This window comes from Capra hircus, chromosome 22, assembly GCF_001704415.2.
Source record: "Capra hircus breed San Clemente chromosome 22, ASM170441v1, whole genome shotgun sequence".
NCBI classification, from domain to species: Eukaryota; Metazoa; Chordata; class Mammalia; order Artiodactyla; family Bovidae; genus Capra; species Capra hircus.
In genome coordinates this window covers 594,049-608,605 of record NC_030829.1, presented here as the reverse complement: position 1 = coordinate 608,605, position 14,557 = coordinate 594,049, and the positions used below count along the sequence as shown (strand labels likewise).

At 41.0% G+C, this 14,557-nt stretch overlaps 1 protein-coding gene across 1 annotated transcript in view; it reads left to right on the top strand.

Annotated features, from left to right (window-relative positions):
* LANCL2 (LanC like 2) overlaps window positions 1-14,557 on the top strand; it is an 84,341-nt gene that overhangs the window by 52,720 nt on the left and 17,064 nt on the right. Inside the window, exon 6 of the mRNA XM_018038267.1 lies at window positions 1,010-1,192. Coding sequence (XP_017893756.1) covers window positions 1,010-1,192 — 183 coding nt within the window. The remainder of the gene's footprint in view (window positions 1-1,009; window positions 1,193-14,557) is intronic.

Genomic DNA, 14,557 nt, shown 5'->3' with positions numbered 1-14,557 from the left:
TTCTTTGATGAGACTTGGAGACTTCGGTAGCCCCACTAGACAAGTATGTAGACTGAGAACAGATGAAGGAACAAAGAAACCGTCGGCGACCTGAGAGGATAGGATGGTTGCACAAGCTGCCTGCGGAAGAGGATGCCAGCAGGAAGCAAGCCAGGAATTTAGGCCCTGCACTCAGGAATTTAAGGTGCCCTCAAAGGCAGTGCCGGACATGTATGCAGGTGGAGAGTGAGTCTGGGCCACAGGAAGGCATCTTTGAAAATCTCTGTGCAGCCCACCTGGGCCTCTGCAGGGATCACTCTGCACAGTGAGGTGACTAGAGATAACAGGAAGTAGACTGAAAGAGTAAACCCAGTTTTTTTTAACTCCAGAAAGCCTGGTGTAGATGAGACTGGAAGTGAAGCACAGAGCTGAAGGCGGGGCTTCATGACTGTTCCCACGGTCAGCAAGGAGACCTCGCTGTGGCCACAGCCAGCCTCTCTCCAGCACCTTCCCCCAGCCCAGCTGCAGTGCCTCACCGCCTCACATAGGGAATTGAAGTCTCTTGCAGAAACAGCTCAGATAAAAGATTTGTAGATATAGGTATATGAGAGTCCCCAGCTGTTAATTTATGTGTTAACTTGACTGCGCTGTGGTGCCCAGACGTTTAGTCAGACATTATTCTGGGTATTTCTGTGAGGGTGTATAGGTGATGTTTACATTTAAACAGGTTGACTTCTGGTAAAGACGTCTGTTCTCTGCACTGTGGGTGGGCTTCGTCCAGTCAGTTGAAGGCCTCCCCTGAGCAAGAGGGAATCCCCAGCAGACAGCCTTCAGCTTCATCTGCAGCCTCAGCAAGCATTGATGCAAAAGTCTGCCCAGGCCTTAAGTAACCAGAGAAGTAAATTAATTCTAGTTTTATATGTTCCTCAGTATTCTAGGTAATTGATGCTTAACTATATTAGCTGTATTATAGGTTAAAAAAGAAAAAAACTTATGGAAAAATTAATAAAATTTTTTATTTCTTTAAAAGCCAGCAGCAAAAGTGGACCAAGAAACCTTGACAGAAATGGTGAAACCTAGTATTGACTATATGCGCCACAAAAGATTCCGATCTGGGAATTACCCGTCGTCACTAAGCAATGAGACAGACCGGCTGGTGCACTGGTGCCATGGGGCCCCCGGCGTCATCCACGTGCTCATGCAGGCATACAAGGTCAGTGCTCAGGCTATGTCCTTAGCATCCGACGTGCTCACACACAGTGTTCACCACCGAGTTTTCGCTTTGGTCTTGATAATCATATTTGCTTGCAAACTAAAAACCTTTTAGGGCTAATATTTCTACTAGTAAGCAGAAAATCTTGTTTCACTGTTCATCACCACTATAGTTAGAGCTGTAAGTGTGTATGTGTGTCTTAAAAGGGATTATATTTATGTGTAAAAGAAAACCTAGATGACATAAGTATGAATAACCAGTAAGGTAGGAGGTAGCATTAGAGCCACAGTGCTTTTTGTTTGACTTCACATCATTTCATTTCCTTCCCTGAATAAGCCTTTGTTGCAGGATGATGATGATTTGGGAAATTTTAAATCTGAATTTAAAATTATTATAAAATTATTTATGGAAGATGGACATGGCGTTCAAATTTTCACACATAGTATTATTGGAAATTTGGCAATGCATTTACTGATTAAATGTAGTAGACTCTCAGTCTGTCTGCGGACAGTGTTAAGAATACTGTTATTTCTCTCCTGGACTTAAAATTACCATGTAAATTGAAATTATCATGTAAAATTGCTTTTGAAATTTTTTGTTTTAATGCATCTTTGTAATGGTTGATATTTGATTTTCGCTCCTATAGATGCTACTCACATTTCACATAGGGCATACTCTTCTTGGTATGAACATGTATTATTTGAAATTATGTAGTATTTTAGATGGTCTTGGAAAAAATGTCAAGATTTTTAATACTATTTCTGTGATGTATTAGGTATTTTGTTAATTGAAAGTGATTTCCTAATAGTTACGTTTGTGGACATTTGCGGACCTCATGGATGGAAGCTATTTTGGTGAATAGTTACAATCAGTGAGTTTCTGTGGTAGCTTAGATGGTGAAGAATCTGCCTGCAGTGCAGGAGACCTGGTTTTGATTACTGGGTTGAGAAGATCCTCTGGAGAAAGGAGTGGCTACCCACTCCAGTATTCTTGCCTAGAGAAACTTATGGACAGAGGAGCCTAGTAGACTACAAGTCCATGGGGTTACAAAGAGTCAGACATGACTGAGCAACGAACACTTTCACTTTTCTATGATCAGTTCTTTATGGTAAATTATAGGTTATAGTAACAAAATCTTCCACCTTCTAACCACACATTTAGGCCTTAGGGCATTAGCAGTTTGTGTGGACTTAGCCACTAATAAACAAATACTAACATTGGTCAAATAAAGTTATATTTGAAAAAGTAAATATGTTTCACAAGAAAACCATGTAAGTCATAGCAAAGTAATATCAAAGTTATCCTTTGATTCTGGGCTAAATGTATGAAAAAACCACACCCTCCCTTCCTGTACCCACAATCCTGCTCTGTAATTTCCACAGTAGAACTGTTAGAAATGCATCTTGATGGTCAACTCTTGACCTTAACTTTTCATCAGCAAATGTTTTCATATAAATTATTCTCTAAAAACTCATTTGTTAGTTAATTATTTCTAACGTGGAATATCTTTCTTCTAGGTGGTGTTTGTCAGAATCACCTGGAGAGATTATTTTCAAACTATACTTTCTTTCCTTCTTCCTCAAGATTCTGGTACCTTCCTGATATGAAGCGTCGTTATAGACATATTAGTTTACCCCTTTGTCTGTCAATTGTTTCGGTTATTTTACTACTGTGAATAAGCTGTAGTGAGCACTTGGACATGTCTTTTTGTAGACATATGTTTGCATTTCTTTGGGAGCTGATAACGAGGAGTGGAATTGCTGGCTCAGAAGGTGACTTGCTTAGTTTCATGAGACACTGCTAGGACCTTTTCTTAAAGGGCTGTACCATTTTTACATTCAGTCAGCAGTGTAGGAGAATTCCAGTTGCTGCACATCTCTGCCAACTCTTGGTGTTGAAAGTTGTCTTCATTTCTGGTGGGTATTTCATTCTGGTTTTGATTTGTGTTTTCCTGGTTTAATAATATCGAGCAGTTTTGCTTGTGCTCATGGGTTGTTCGTACAGTTGAACCTTTAGCAACACAGGTTTGAGCTTTGTGGGGCCACTTACATTTGAATCTTTTTCAATAAATACAGTACTGTGGTACAACACAGTCCATGATGGGTTGAATGAAGATACAGAATGGCGTATAGATAGGCCCCACTGTAAAGTCATACAAGGATTTTCAACTAGGTGGGGGCTGGTACCCCAGCCCCCAAATTGTTCAAGGGTTAACTGTATATTTTTGTTAAGTGTCTGTTCATATCTTTTCCCTACATTGTTTTATTTATTTTTTATCTTTTTATTATTGAGTTATAAGAATTCTTCCTCTATTCTGGTTGTAAGCCCTTTTGCAGATATGTTTTGGAAATAATGTCTCTCAGTCTGTAGTCAGCCTAATTTAATATTCTGTATGGGATCTTTTAATGAATCGAATTTTAAATTCTGGTGAAGTCTACCTTGTTAGTTTTGTGTTTTCTTTTTTTTAATGGCAATTACTTTCTGAATCTTGTCTAAGAAATTTTACTTACTCCCAGGTTATACAGACAGTATTCTCCTACATGCTTCACGGATTTAGATTTTATATTTAGAATTGTCTCAAATTAAGTTTTATATACTGTGAAGGACTGAGGCTCATTTTCTCACTGTAGAAGTGTTTGATTGTTCCCACATTGTTTGTTGCAAAGACTTATTTCCCCAACTGATTTGGTGCCTATAGAGGCACTAATTCAAAGATCAATTACCCAGTAAGCATAGTTTATATCGGCTCGCTGTTCTGTTGCTTTGGCCTCTTTATCTGTCATCGTAATACCATCTTGTTTGGATTACTCTAGCTTTAAGCCTTAAAATCAGGTATGTTAAGACTTCAGCTTTGTTTTTCTTTTGCAGAATTGTTTTAAATATCCTAGATCCTTTGCATTCCAGTATAAAATTTAGAAATCAGTTCGTCAACCTCTGCAGAAGAGGCCTATTGGGATTATGACTGAGAGTGCAGTCAATTTATAGATCAGTTTTGGTAGATTTGATATTGATATTGAATGTTCCTGTCCACAAATATGGTTTCTGCTGTTTATATTTTCTCTCTATTAGGTCAGCAATGTTTTATAGTTTTTGATGTTTTTGTATTTAAAGTGTGTCTCTTCACAGTAGGGCCTTGCCTAGCAATGCAGGTTTAACAGTCTCGGCCTTTAATTTGGAAGTTCAGTTTAATAATATTTGCATGGTTGGATTTAGCTCTACTGTTTTTCCATTAGGTTTCTGTTGGCTACATACTGGGACTTTTTTTCCCCTACTTTGTTTTCCTTTTTTTTTTCCTTCCCTTTTAGGGAGGTAGGAGAGATTAATTGGATTTTTTTCAGGAATTCCATTTTAATTTCTCTGTTGAGTCTTTAGTTGTATCTATTTGCACATTTTTTTCAGTTCAGGTCAGTTGCTCAGTCATGTCTGGCTCTTTGCAACCCCATGGACTGCAGCACACCAGGCCTCCATGTCCATCACCAACTCCCAGCGTTTACTTAAACTCACTTTCATTGAGTCACTGATCTCATCTTCTATTGTCCCCTTTTCCTCCCCCTTCAATCTTTTCCAGCATCAATCAATCAGGTCTTTTCAAATGAGCCAGTTCTTCTCATCAGGTGGCCAAAGAATTAGTTTTAGTTTCAGCATCAGTACTTCCAGTGAATATTCAGAACTGATTTCCTTTAGGATGGACTGGTTGGATCTCCTTGCAGTCCAAGGGACGCTCAAGAGTCTTCTCCAACACCACAGTTCAAAAGCATCAGTTCTTTGGTGCTCAGCTTTCTTTATAGTCCAACTCTCACATCCGTATGTAACTACTAGAAAAACCATAGCCTTGACTAGACAGACCTTTGTTGGCAAAGTAATGTCTCTGCTTTTTAATATGCTGTCTAAGTTGGTCATAACTTTCCTTCTAAGGAGTAAGTGTCTTTTAATTTCATGTTTGTAGTAACCATCTACAGTGATTTGGGAGCCCAAAAAATAAAATCTGCAACTGTTTCTTCATCTATTTGCCATGAAGAAGGGACTGGATGCTATGATCTTAGTTTTCTGAAGGTTGAGCTTTAAGCCAGCTTTTTCACTCTTCTCTTTAACTTTCATCAAGAGGCTCTTCACTTCTTCTTCACTTTCTGGCATAATAGTAGTGTTATCTTCATATCTGAGGATATTGATATTTCTCCCAGCAATCTTGATTCCAGCTTGTGCTTCATCCAGCCCAGTGTTTCCATGGTGTACTCTGCGTATAAGTTAAATAAGCAAGGTGACAGTGTACAGCCTTGACGCACTCCTTTTTCTATTTGGAGCCAGTCTGTTGTTCCATGTCCAGTTCTAACTGTTGCTTCCTGACCTGCATACAGGTTTTTCAAGAGGCAGGTCAGGTGGTCTGGTATTCCCATCTCTTTCAGAATTTTCCACAGCTTGTGGTGATCCACACAGTTGAAGGCTTTCTTATAGTTAATAAAGCAGAAATAGATGTTTTCCTGAAACTCTCTTGCTTTTCTGATTATCCAGCAGATGCTGGCAGTTTGATCTCTGGTTCCTCTGCCTTTTCTAAAACCAACTTGAACATCTGCAAGTTCATGGTTCATGAATTGCTGAAGCCTGGCTTGGAGAATTTTGAGCATTACTCTACTAGCATGTGAGATGAGAGCAATTGTGTGGTAGTTTGAGCATTCTTTAGAATTGCCTTTCTTTGGGATTGGAATGAAAACTGACCTTTCCCAGTCCTGTAGCCACTGCTGAACTTTCCAAATTTCCTGGCATATTGAGTGCAACACTTTCACAACATCATCTTTTAGGATTTGAAATAGCTCATCTGGAATTCTATCACCTCCACTAGCTTTGTTCATAATGATGCTTCCTAAGGCCCACTTGTGGAGAAGGAAATGGCAACCCACTCCAGTGTTCTTGCCTGGAGAATCCCAGGGACGGCGGAGCCTGGTGGGCTGCCGTCTATGGGGTCGCACAGAGTCAGACACGACTGAAGCGACTTAGCAGCAGCAGCAGCAGCAGCAGCAGCAAGGCCCACTTGACTTCACATTCCAGGATGTCTGGCTCTAGGTGAGTGATCACACCATCATGATTATCTGGGTTGTAAAGCTCTTTTTTGTATCGTTCTTCTGTGTATTCTTGCCACCTCTTCGAAATATCTTCTGCTTTTGTTAGGTCCATACCATTTCTGTCCTTTATCAAGCCCATCTTTTCATGAAATCTTCCCTGGGTATCTCTAATTTTCTTGAAGAGATCGCCGGTATTTCCCATTCTATTGTTTTCCTCTATTTCTTTGCACAGATCACTGAGGAAGGCTTTCTTATCTCTCCTTGTTATTCTTTGGAACTCTGCTTTCAAATGGGTGTATCTTTCCTTTTCTCCTTTGCTTTTTGCTTCTCTTCTTTTTACAGCTATTTGTGAGTCCTCCTCAGATAGCCTTTTTGCTTTTTTTACATTTCTTTTTCTTGGGGATGATTTGATCCCTGACTCCTGTATGATGTCACAAACCTCCATCCATAGTTCATCAGGCACTCTGTCTATCAGATCTAGTCCCTTAAATCTATTTCTTACTTCCACTGTGTATCGTTAGTGATTTGATTTAGGTCATACCTGAATGGTCTAGTGGTTTTCCCTCCTTTCTTCAATTTAAGTCTGCGTTTGCTAATAAGGAGTTCATGATCTGAGCCAGTCAGCTCCTGGTCTTGTTTTTGCTGACTGTATAGAGCTTCTCCATCTTTGGCTGCAAAGAATATAATCAGTCTAATTTTGGTGTTGACCATCTGGTGATGCCCATGTGTAGAGTCTTCTCTTGTGTTGTTGGAAGAGGGTGTTTGCTATGACCAGTGTGTTCTCTTGGCAAAGCTGTGTTAGCCATTGCCCTGCTTCATTCTGTTCTCCAAGGCCAAATTTGCCTGTTACTCTAGGTGTTTCTTGACTTCCTACTTTTGCATTCCAGTTCCCTATAATGAAAAGGACAACTTTTTTGGTGTTAGTTCTAGAAGGTTTGTAGATCTTTATAGAACCATTCAACTTCAGCTTCTTCAGCATTACTGGTCAGGCCATAGACTTGGATTACCATGATATTGAATGGTTTGCCTTGGAAATGAACAGAGATCTGTCATTTTTGAGATTGCATCTAAGTACTGCGTTTTGAACTCTTGTTGACTATGATGAAGAATCCCTTCTAAGGGATTCTTGCCCACAGTAGGAGATATAATGGTTATCTGAGTTAAATTCACCCATTTCAGTCCATCTTAATTCATTGATTCCTAAAATGTCAACATTCACACTCTTGCCATCTCCTGTTTGACCACTCCCAGTTTGCCTTGATTCATGGACCTAACATTCCAGGTTCCTATGCAATATTACTCTTTACAGCATCAGACCTTGCTTCCATCACCAATCACATTCACACCTGGGTGTTGTTTTTGGCTCCGTCTCTTCATTCTTTCTGGAGTTATTTCTCCACTGATCTCCAGTAGCATATCGGGCACCTACTGACCTGGGGAGTTCATCTTTCAGTGTACTATCTTTTGGCCTTTTCATACTGTTCGTGGGGTTCTCAAGGCAAGAATACTGAAGTGGTTTGCCATTCCCTTCACCAGTGGATCACATTTTGTCAGAACTCTCCACCACGACCTGTCTGTCTTGGGTGACCCTACACAACATGGTAATAGTTTCTTTGAGTTAGACAAGGCTGTGGTCCATGTGATTAGATTGGTGGGTTTTCTGTGATTGTGGTTTTCAGTCTGTCTGCCATCTGATGGAGAAGGGTAAGAGGGTTACGGAAGGTTCCTGATGGGAGAGACTGACTGAGGGGGAAAAGTGAAAGTGAAAGTGTAGTAGCTCAGTCATGTCCGACTCTTTGCGACCCCATGGACTGTAGCCCTCCAGGCTCCTCTGTCCATGGGTTTCTCCAGGCAAGAATACTGGAGTGGGTTGCCATTTCCTTCTCCAGGGGATCTTCCCGACTCAGGGATCGAACTCAGGTCTCCCGCATTGCAGGTAGACGCTTTAACCTCTGAGCCACCAGGAAACTGGGTCTTATTCTGAGTGGTGGGGCCATTCTCAGTAAATCTTTAATCCAGTTTTCCATTGACCTGGTATTTAACTAGAGCCAAACTATGGTGGAATGACTTCCCTGGTGGCTCAGATGTAGGAGACCCAGATTCAATCCCGGGGTCGAGAAGATCTCCTGGAAAAGGAAATAGCAACCCACTCCAGTACTCTTGCCTGGAAAATCCCATGGACAGAGGAGCCTGGTAGGCTACAGTCCATGGGGTCGCAAAGAGTCAGACACGACTGAGCGACTTTACTTTCAAACTATGGTGGAGGTAATGAAGATAATGGTGACCTCCTTCAAAAGATTCCACGCATGTACTGCTACACTCAGTGCTCCCAACCCTGCAGCAGGCCAGCATCAATCCATGCCTCCACTGGAGACTCCTGGACACTCACGGGCAAGTCTGGGTCAGTCTCTTCTAGGGTCACTGCTCCTTTCTCCTGGGTCCTGGTGCACAAAGTTCTGTTTGTGCCTTCCAAGAGTCTGTTTCCCAGTACTGTGTAAGTTCTGGCAGCTCTGTGGAGGGGTTAATGGCGACCTCCTCCAAGAGGGCTTATGCCATGCCCAGGTCTGCTGCACCCCAAGCCCCTGCCCCTGCGACAGTCCACCACTGACCTGTACCTCCACAGGACATGCTCAAACACAGTTCTGTCTCAGTCTCTGTGGGGCCCCTGGGTCCTGGTGCACACAAGGTTTGTTTGAGCCTTCTGAGCATGTCTGGAAGGAACGGGGTTTGATTCTAAGTGTGAATTTGCCTCTCCTACCATCTTGCTGGTGCTTTTCGTTTACCCTTGGACGTAGGGTATCTCCTCACAGCCGCTCCAGTGCCTGCCGTTCTTCTGGGGTTTCTCTGACCTCGAACATGGGGTATCTCCTCTTGGCTGGTCCAGCAAAGCACAGCCGCTGCTCCTGACCTTGGATGTGGGGTATATTGTCACGGCTGGTCCAGCAAAGTGCAGCCGCTGCTCCTGACCTTGGACGTGGGGTATCTCCCTATGGCTGGTCCAGCAAAGTGCAGCTGCTGCTCCTAACCTTGGACATGGGGTGTCTCCACACAGCTGGTCCAGCAAAGCACAGCCGCTGCTCCTGACCTTGGACGTGGGGTCTCTTCTCAGCTGCTCACTGCTCATTTTTTAGTGGTTACTAAATATACATCTTTAATATTTCAATATAGAAATTGCAGTGGACATCCTTAACTTTTCACAGTCTCCTTAGAATTAACATTGTACATTTCACATAAAAAAGAAGAAAGTAGTAAGTGCCAAGTTCTCTTGACTGCAGTTCTTTATATCTATCTTTATTACATCTGTCAGATGTATAAATCAACAAATGTTAAAAACCGGTGATATCATTTTTAGTTTCATAATTTTGCTTTTTAAATAGTATTTTAAAGAAATTGAGACAAAGAAGATGGTCTTTCATATTTATTTGTATATTTGCTCTTTATAGTGCTCTTCATTCCTTCTTGAAGATCCATATCTTTCCTTTAGGCTGAAGAGCTTCCTTTAGCATTTCTTATAGTCAGTTAGGTAACAACACATTGATTATCCGTTGTTACTTATCACTTGTCTTTATTTCACCTTCATTTTTTTTTTAAAATGGAAAATAAAGGACAGTATATTTTAGTTGTAGCGTATACTTTTGGATCCCAACACGTTGCTAAATGTCTCATACCTCAGGCCCTGCCTCAGGTACTTAGCACCGTACAGGCACCAGGTTGTTCTGCCTGGAACCACACACTTGAATGCACCAGCTGGAACTCCTTTGACCCGGCTTTGGCTTATTCAGTAGATGACTTAGGAGAGGGTGATCCATCGTCAAAGAGGTGATTCGTGCAAGGAATGCATGTCTGGCAAACAGCCTTCAGTTTGTTGATTGTTGTGGTAACAGAGATTTTGTATCTTTTTCCTGATTTAAGGAAATTTCTTGCAGTTCTCTGTAATGATGATGACATCCAAATGAACCAATAAAATTCTAACAGTAGAATTCCTACTGTTTCATATTCCTGTGGCACTAGTGTGTGGGTATTTTGTACCAAAGTGCTTTATAGATTTCAAGGTGAGCTTGACATTTTGGGAGTACTGGTTCACCTACGTTACATACCAGGGAACTTTTCTTAATATATGTGAACATTTTGGTTATTTCCTGGTTGTTCCAACAGTGGTCATTTTCATGGGCAAAATCTGAAGCCATCCCTCTGGGTGGTGCTTCAGTCTTCCTTCTACATCTTGTGGTGATTTGTGAAGAATGCTCTCCTTATCATGAACATTTAAATCAATTCTGCGGACATTTCTTTATTATTCCAAAAACTGCAGAGAACAGGGATTTTGTAATAACTGGTCCAGAAATTTCCTACCACTTTAAGAATGCCTAACAATAAGACTCAGTGGTAAAGAATCTGCTTGCAAATTCAGGAGTTGCAAGAGATGTGGGTTCGATCCCTGGGTCAGGAAGATCCCTGGAGAGGAAATAGCAACCCACTCCAGTATTCTTGCCTGAAGAATCCCATGGACAGAAGAACCTAGTGGGCTACAGTCCATGGGGTTGCAAAGAGTCGGACATGAATTAACGACTGAGCACGCACACAATAAGCAAAAGCAGTGATGGAGATGAATGCTGCTCTATACTTAGGAAAACTCAATTCTTCCACCCCATCAAATTGGCTGCTAAGTGGAAGATGTTAAAAAAAAGAAAGAAAAAAACTGAAGTTGCTTTTTTATATTATTATTGTTATGGGATTCCATCTCTCCAAGACTTACAATGAAAATGCCTCTTAGGAATTATTTTCTTAATTAACGGGGGAAATACTGTAAGTTAATAAAGTAAGTATTATTTCTGGAAGAAGTCTTAGTAAATGAATCACCTGAAACTTCATTTCTGCTTGTGAGAACTAAAAAAAAAAAAGTTAAGTAGTTTTATTAACTTTGTGTCATGTTTGTTTCTTGGCAAGTCGAAACCCTGTCACCAATCCAGCTTCACTGAATATGAGCTTATATTTTTTCCTTTTTTCGTATTTTCCTTAAAGGCTTTAATTTTAACAGTTGAAACCATTTTGAAGAAGATAAAGGAAATATATGATAAAAAGATGAAAGCTTTAAGAAGAAAGGGAAAAGCCTTCATTTCCTTGGAGCAGACATTGTTCATTGTTTATGAGGGAATGATAAACACCATGGCAATAAGACATAATGATTTGCACCCCACAAGCTGTTCCATATAGTCATGTATTAAACCATAAAAGAAAAAAGTCAACCCAGTTTTCCCTTGGAAAAGGGAGTAATATCACAGTGTTATAGCTCAGTGGAAAAATTCACAAGGTATTAAAAAAATCTGGATTTTATTTCATACCTTGAAATCCACAGCAGGGTTCTACAGAGGAGAGAGAGGAGCAAGGTCTCAGTGACCAGGTCTGACGGAGGGAGAGAGTATATTCTAGTCCAGTGGCTCCAAAGAGTTAGATTCACTCTGCAGAGGATTAGACATGAAACAGTGTGATCTCAGAGGGCTCTGGAACCACTGGCACCTTCTGTTCACTCTTGTTTATTTATTTTTTTAAATTGGAGTATCATTGAATAGCATGAAAAGGTGAAAAGATATGACACTGAAAGATGAGCCTCCTAGGTCAGTAGGTGTCCAGTATACTACAGGGCAAGAGCAGAGAAATAGCTCCACAAAGATTGAAGAGGGTGAGCCAAAGTGGAAACGACACCCGGTTGTGGATGTGTCTGGTGGTGAAAGTAAAGTAAGATGTGTAAGGAACAGTATTGCATAGGAACCTGGAATGTTAGGTCCGTGAATCAAGATAAATTGGATGTGGTCAAACCAGAGATGGCAAGAGTGAACATTGACATTTTAGGAATCAGTGAATTAAAATGGACGGGAATGGCCAAATTTGATTCAGATGACCATTGTATCTACTACTGTGGGTGAGAATCCCTTAGCAGAAATGGAGTAGCCATCATATTCAACAAAAGAGTCTGAAATGCAGCCCTTGGGTGTAATCTCAAAAACAACAGAATGAACTCAGTTCATTACCAAGGCAAACCATTCAACATCACAGTAATCCAATTCTGTGCCTCAACCACTAATGCTGAAGAAGCTGAACTTGGAATGATTCTCTGAAGACCTACAAGGCCTTCTAGAACTAACACCAAAAAAAAGATGTCCTTTTCATCATAGTGGACTAGAATGCAAAGTTGGAAGTCAAAAGATAGCCTGGAGTAACAGGCAGGTGTGGCCTTGGAGTACAAAATGGAGAAGGCAGAGGCTCACAGTTTTGCCAAGAGAACACACTGGTCATAGCAAACACCCTCTTCCAACAATACAAGAGACGGCTGTACATGTGGACATCATCAGTAGCAAAATCAGATTGATTACATTCTTTGCAGCCAAAGGTGGAGAAGCTCTACACAGTCTGCAAAAACAAGACCTGGAGCTAACTATGGATCAGACCATCAGCTCCTTATTGCAAAATACAAGAAAGTAAGGAAAACCATGAGGCCATTCAGGTATGACCTAAATCAAATCCCTTATGATTATGCAGTGTAGGTGATGAATAGATTCAAGGGATTAGATCTGGTAGACAGAATGCCTGAAGAACTATGGATGGAGGTTTATAGCGTTGTATAGGAGGTAGTGACCAAAACCATCCTCAAGAAAAGAAATACAACAGCAAGACAGAGTGGTTGTCTGAGGAGGCCTTGCAAATAGCTGAGAAAAGAAGAAAAGCAGAAGGCAAAGGAGAAAAGAAAAGATACACCCAACTGAATGCAGAGTTCTAGAGAATAGCAAGGAGAGATAAGAAAGCCTTCTTCAGCGATCATTGCAATGAAATAGAGGAAAACAATAGAATGGGAAAGACTAGAGATCTCTTCAAGAAATCAGAGATTCCAAGGGAACATTTCATGCAAAGGTGGGCACAATAAAAGAATAAAGAAACAATAAGAACCTAACAGAAGCAGAAGAGATTAAGAAGAGGTGGCAAGAATACACAGAACTACACAAAAAAGATCTTAATGACCCAGATAACCACGATCCTGTGATCACTCACTGACAGCCAGACATCCTGGAGTGCGAGGTCAAGTGGGTCTTAGGAGCATTACTACAAACAAAGCTAGTGGAGGTGATAGAATTCCTGCTGAGCTATTTCAGATCCTAAAAGATGATGCTGTGAAAGTACCGCACTCAGTATGCCAGCAAATTTGGAAAACTCAGCAGCGGCTACAGGACTAGAAAAGGTCAGTTTCTATTCCAATCCCAATGAAAGGCAAGGCCAAAGAATATTAAAATTACTGTACAGTTGTACTCATTTCACATGCTATAAGGTAATCCTCAAACTCTTCCAAGCTAGGCTCCAGGAGTACATGAATTGAGAACTTTAAGATGTACAAGCTGAATTTAGAAAAGGCAGAGGAACCAGAACTAATTGCCAACATCTGCTAGATCATAGAAAAAGCAAGGGTATTCCAAAAAAAGATCTGCTTTGTTGACTACGCTAAAGCCTTTGACTATGTGGATCAAAACAAACTGGAAAATTCTTAAAGAGATGGGAATACCAGACTACCTGACCTGCTTCCTGAGAAACCTGTATGCAGGTCAAGAAGCAACAATTAGAACCAAACATGGAACAACAGATTGGTTCCAAATTAGGAAAAGAGTACATCAAGGCTCCTTTGTCACCCTGCTTATGTAATTTATATGGAGAGTACATCATGTGTAATGCTGGGCTGGATGAAGCCCAAGCTGGAATCAAGATTGCTGGGAGAAATATCAATAAACTCAGATATGCAGATGATACCACTCTAATGGCAGAAAGCAAAGAGGAACTAAAGAGCTTCTTGATGAAAGTGAAAGAGGAGAGTGAAAAAGCTAGCTTAAAACTCAGCATTCAAAAAAAAAAAACAAGATCATGGCGTCCAGTCCCATCACTTCTTGGCAAATAAATAGGGAAATAATGAAACAGTGACAGGCTGTATTTTCTTGGGCTCCAGAATCACTGCAGACAGTGACTGCAGCCATGAAAGACTTGCTCCATGGAAGAAAAGCTGTGACAAACCTACACAACATGTTAAAAAGCAGAAACATCACTTGACTGACAAATTGAGTGAGTGAGTGAGTGAAGCTGCTCAGTCGTGTCCAACTCTTTGTGACCCCAGGGGCTGTAGGAGCCTACCATGCTTCTCTGTCCATGGGATTTTCCAGGCAAGAGTACTGGAGTAGGTTGCCATTTCCTTCTCCAGAAGATCTTCCCAACCCAGGGGTCGAACCCATGTCTCCCGCATTGTAGGCAGATGCTTTACTCTCTGAGCCACCTTACT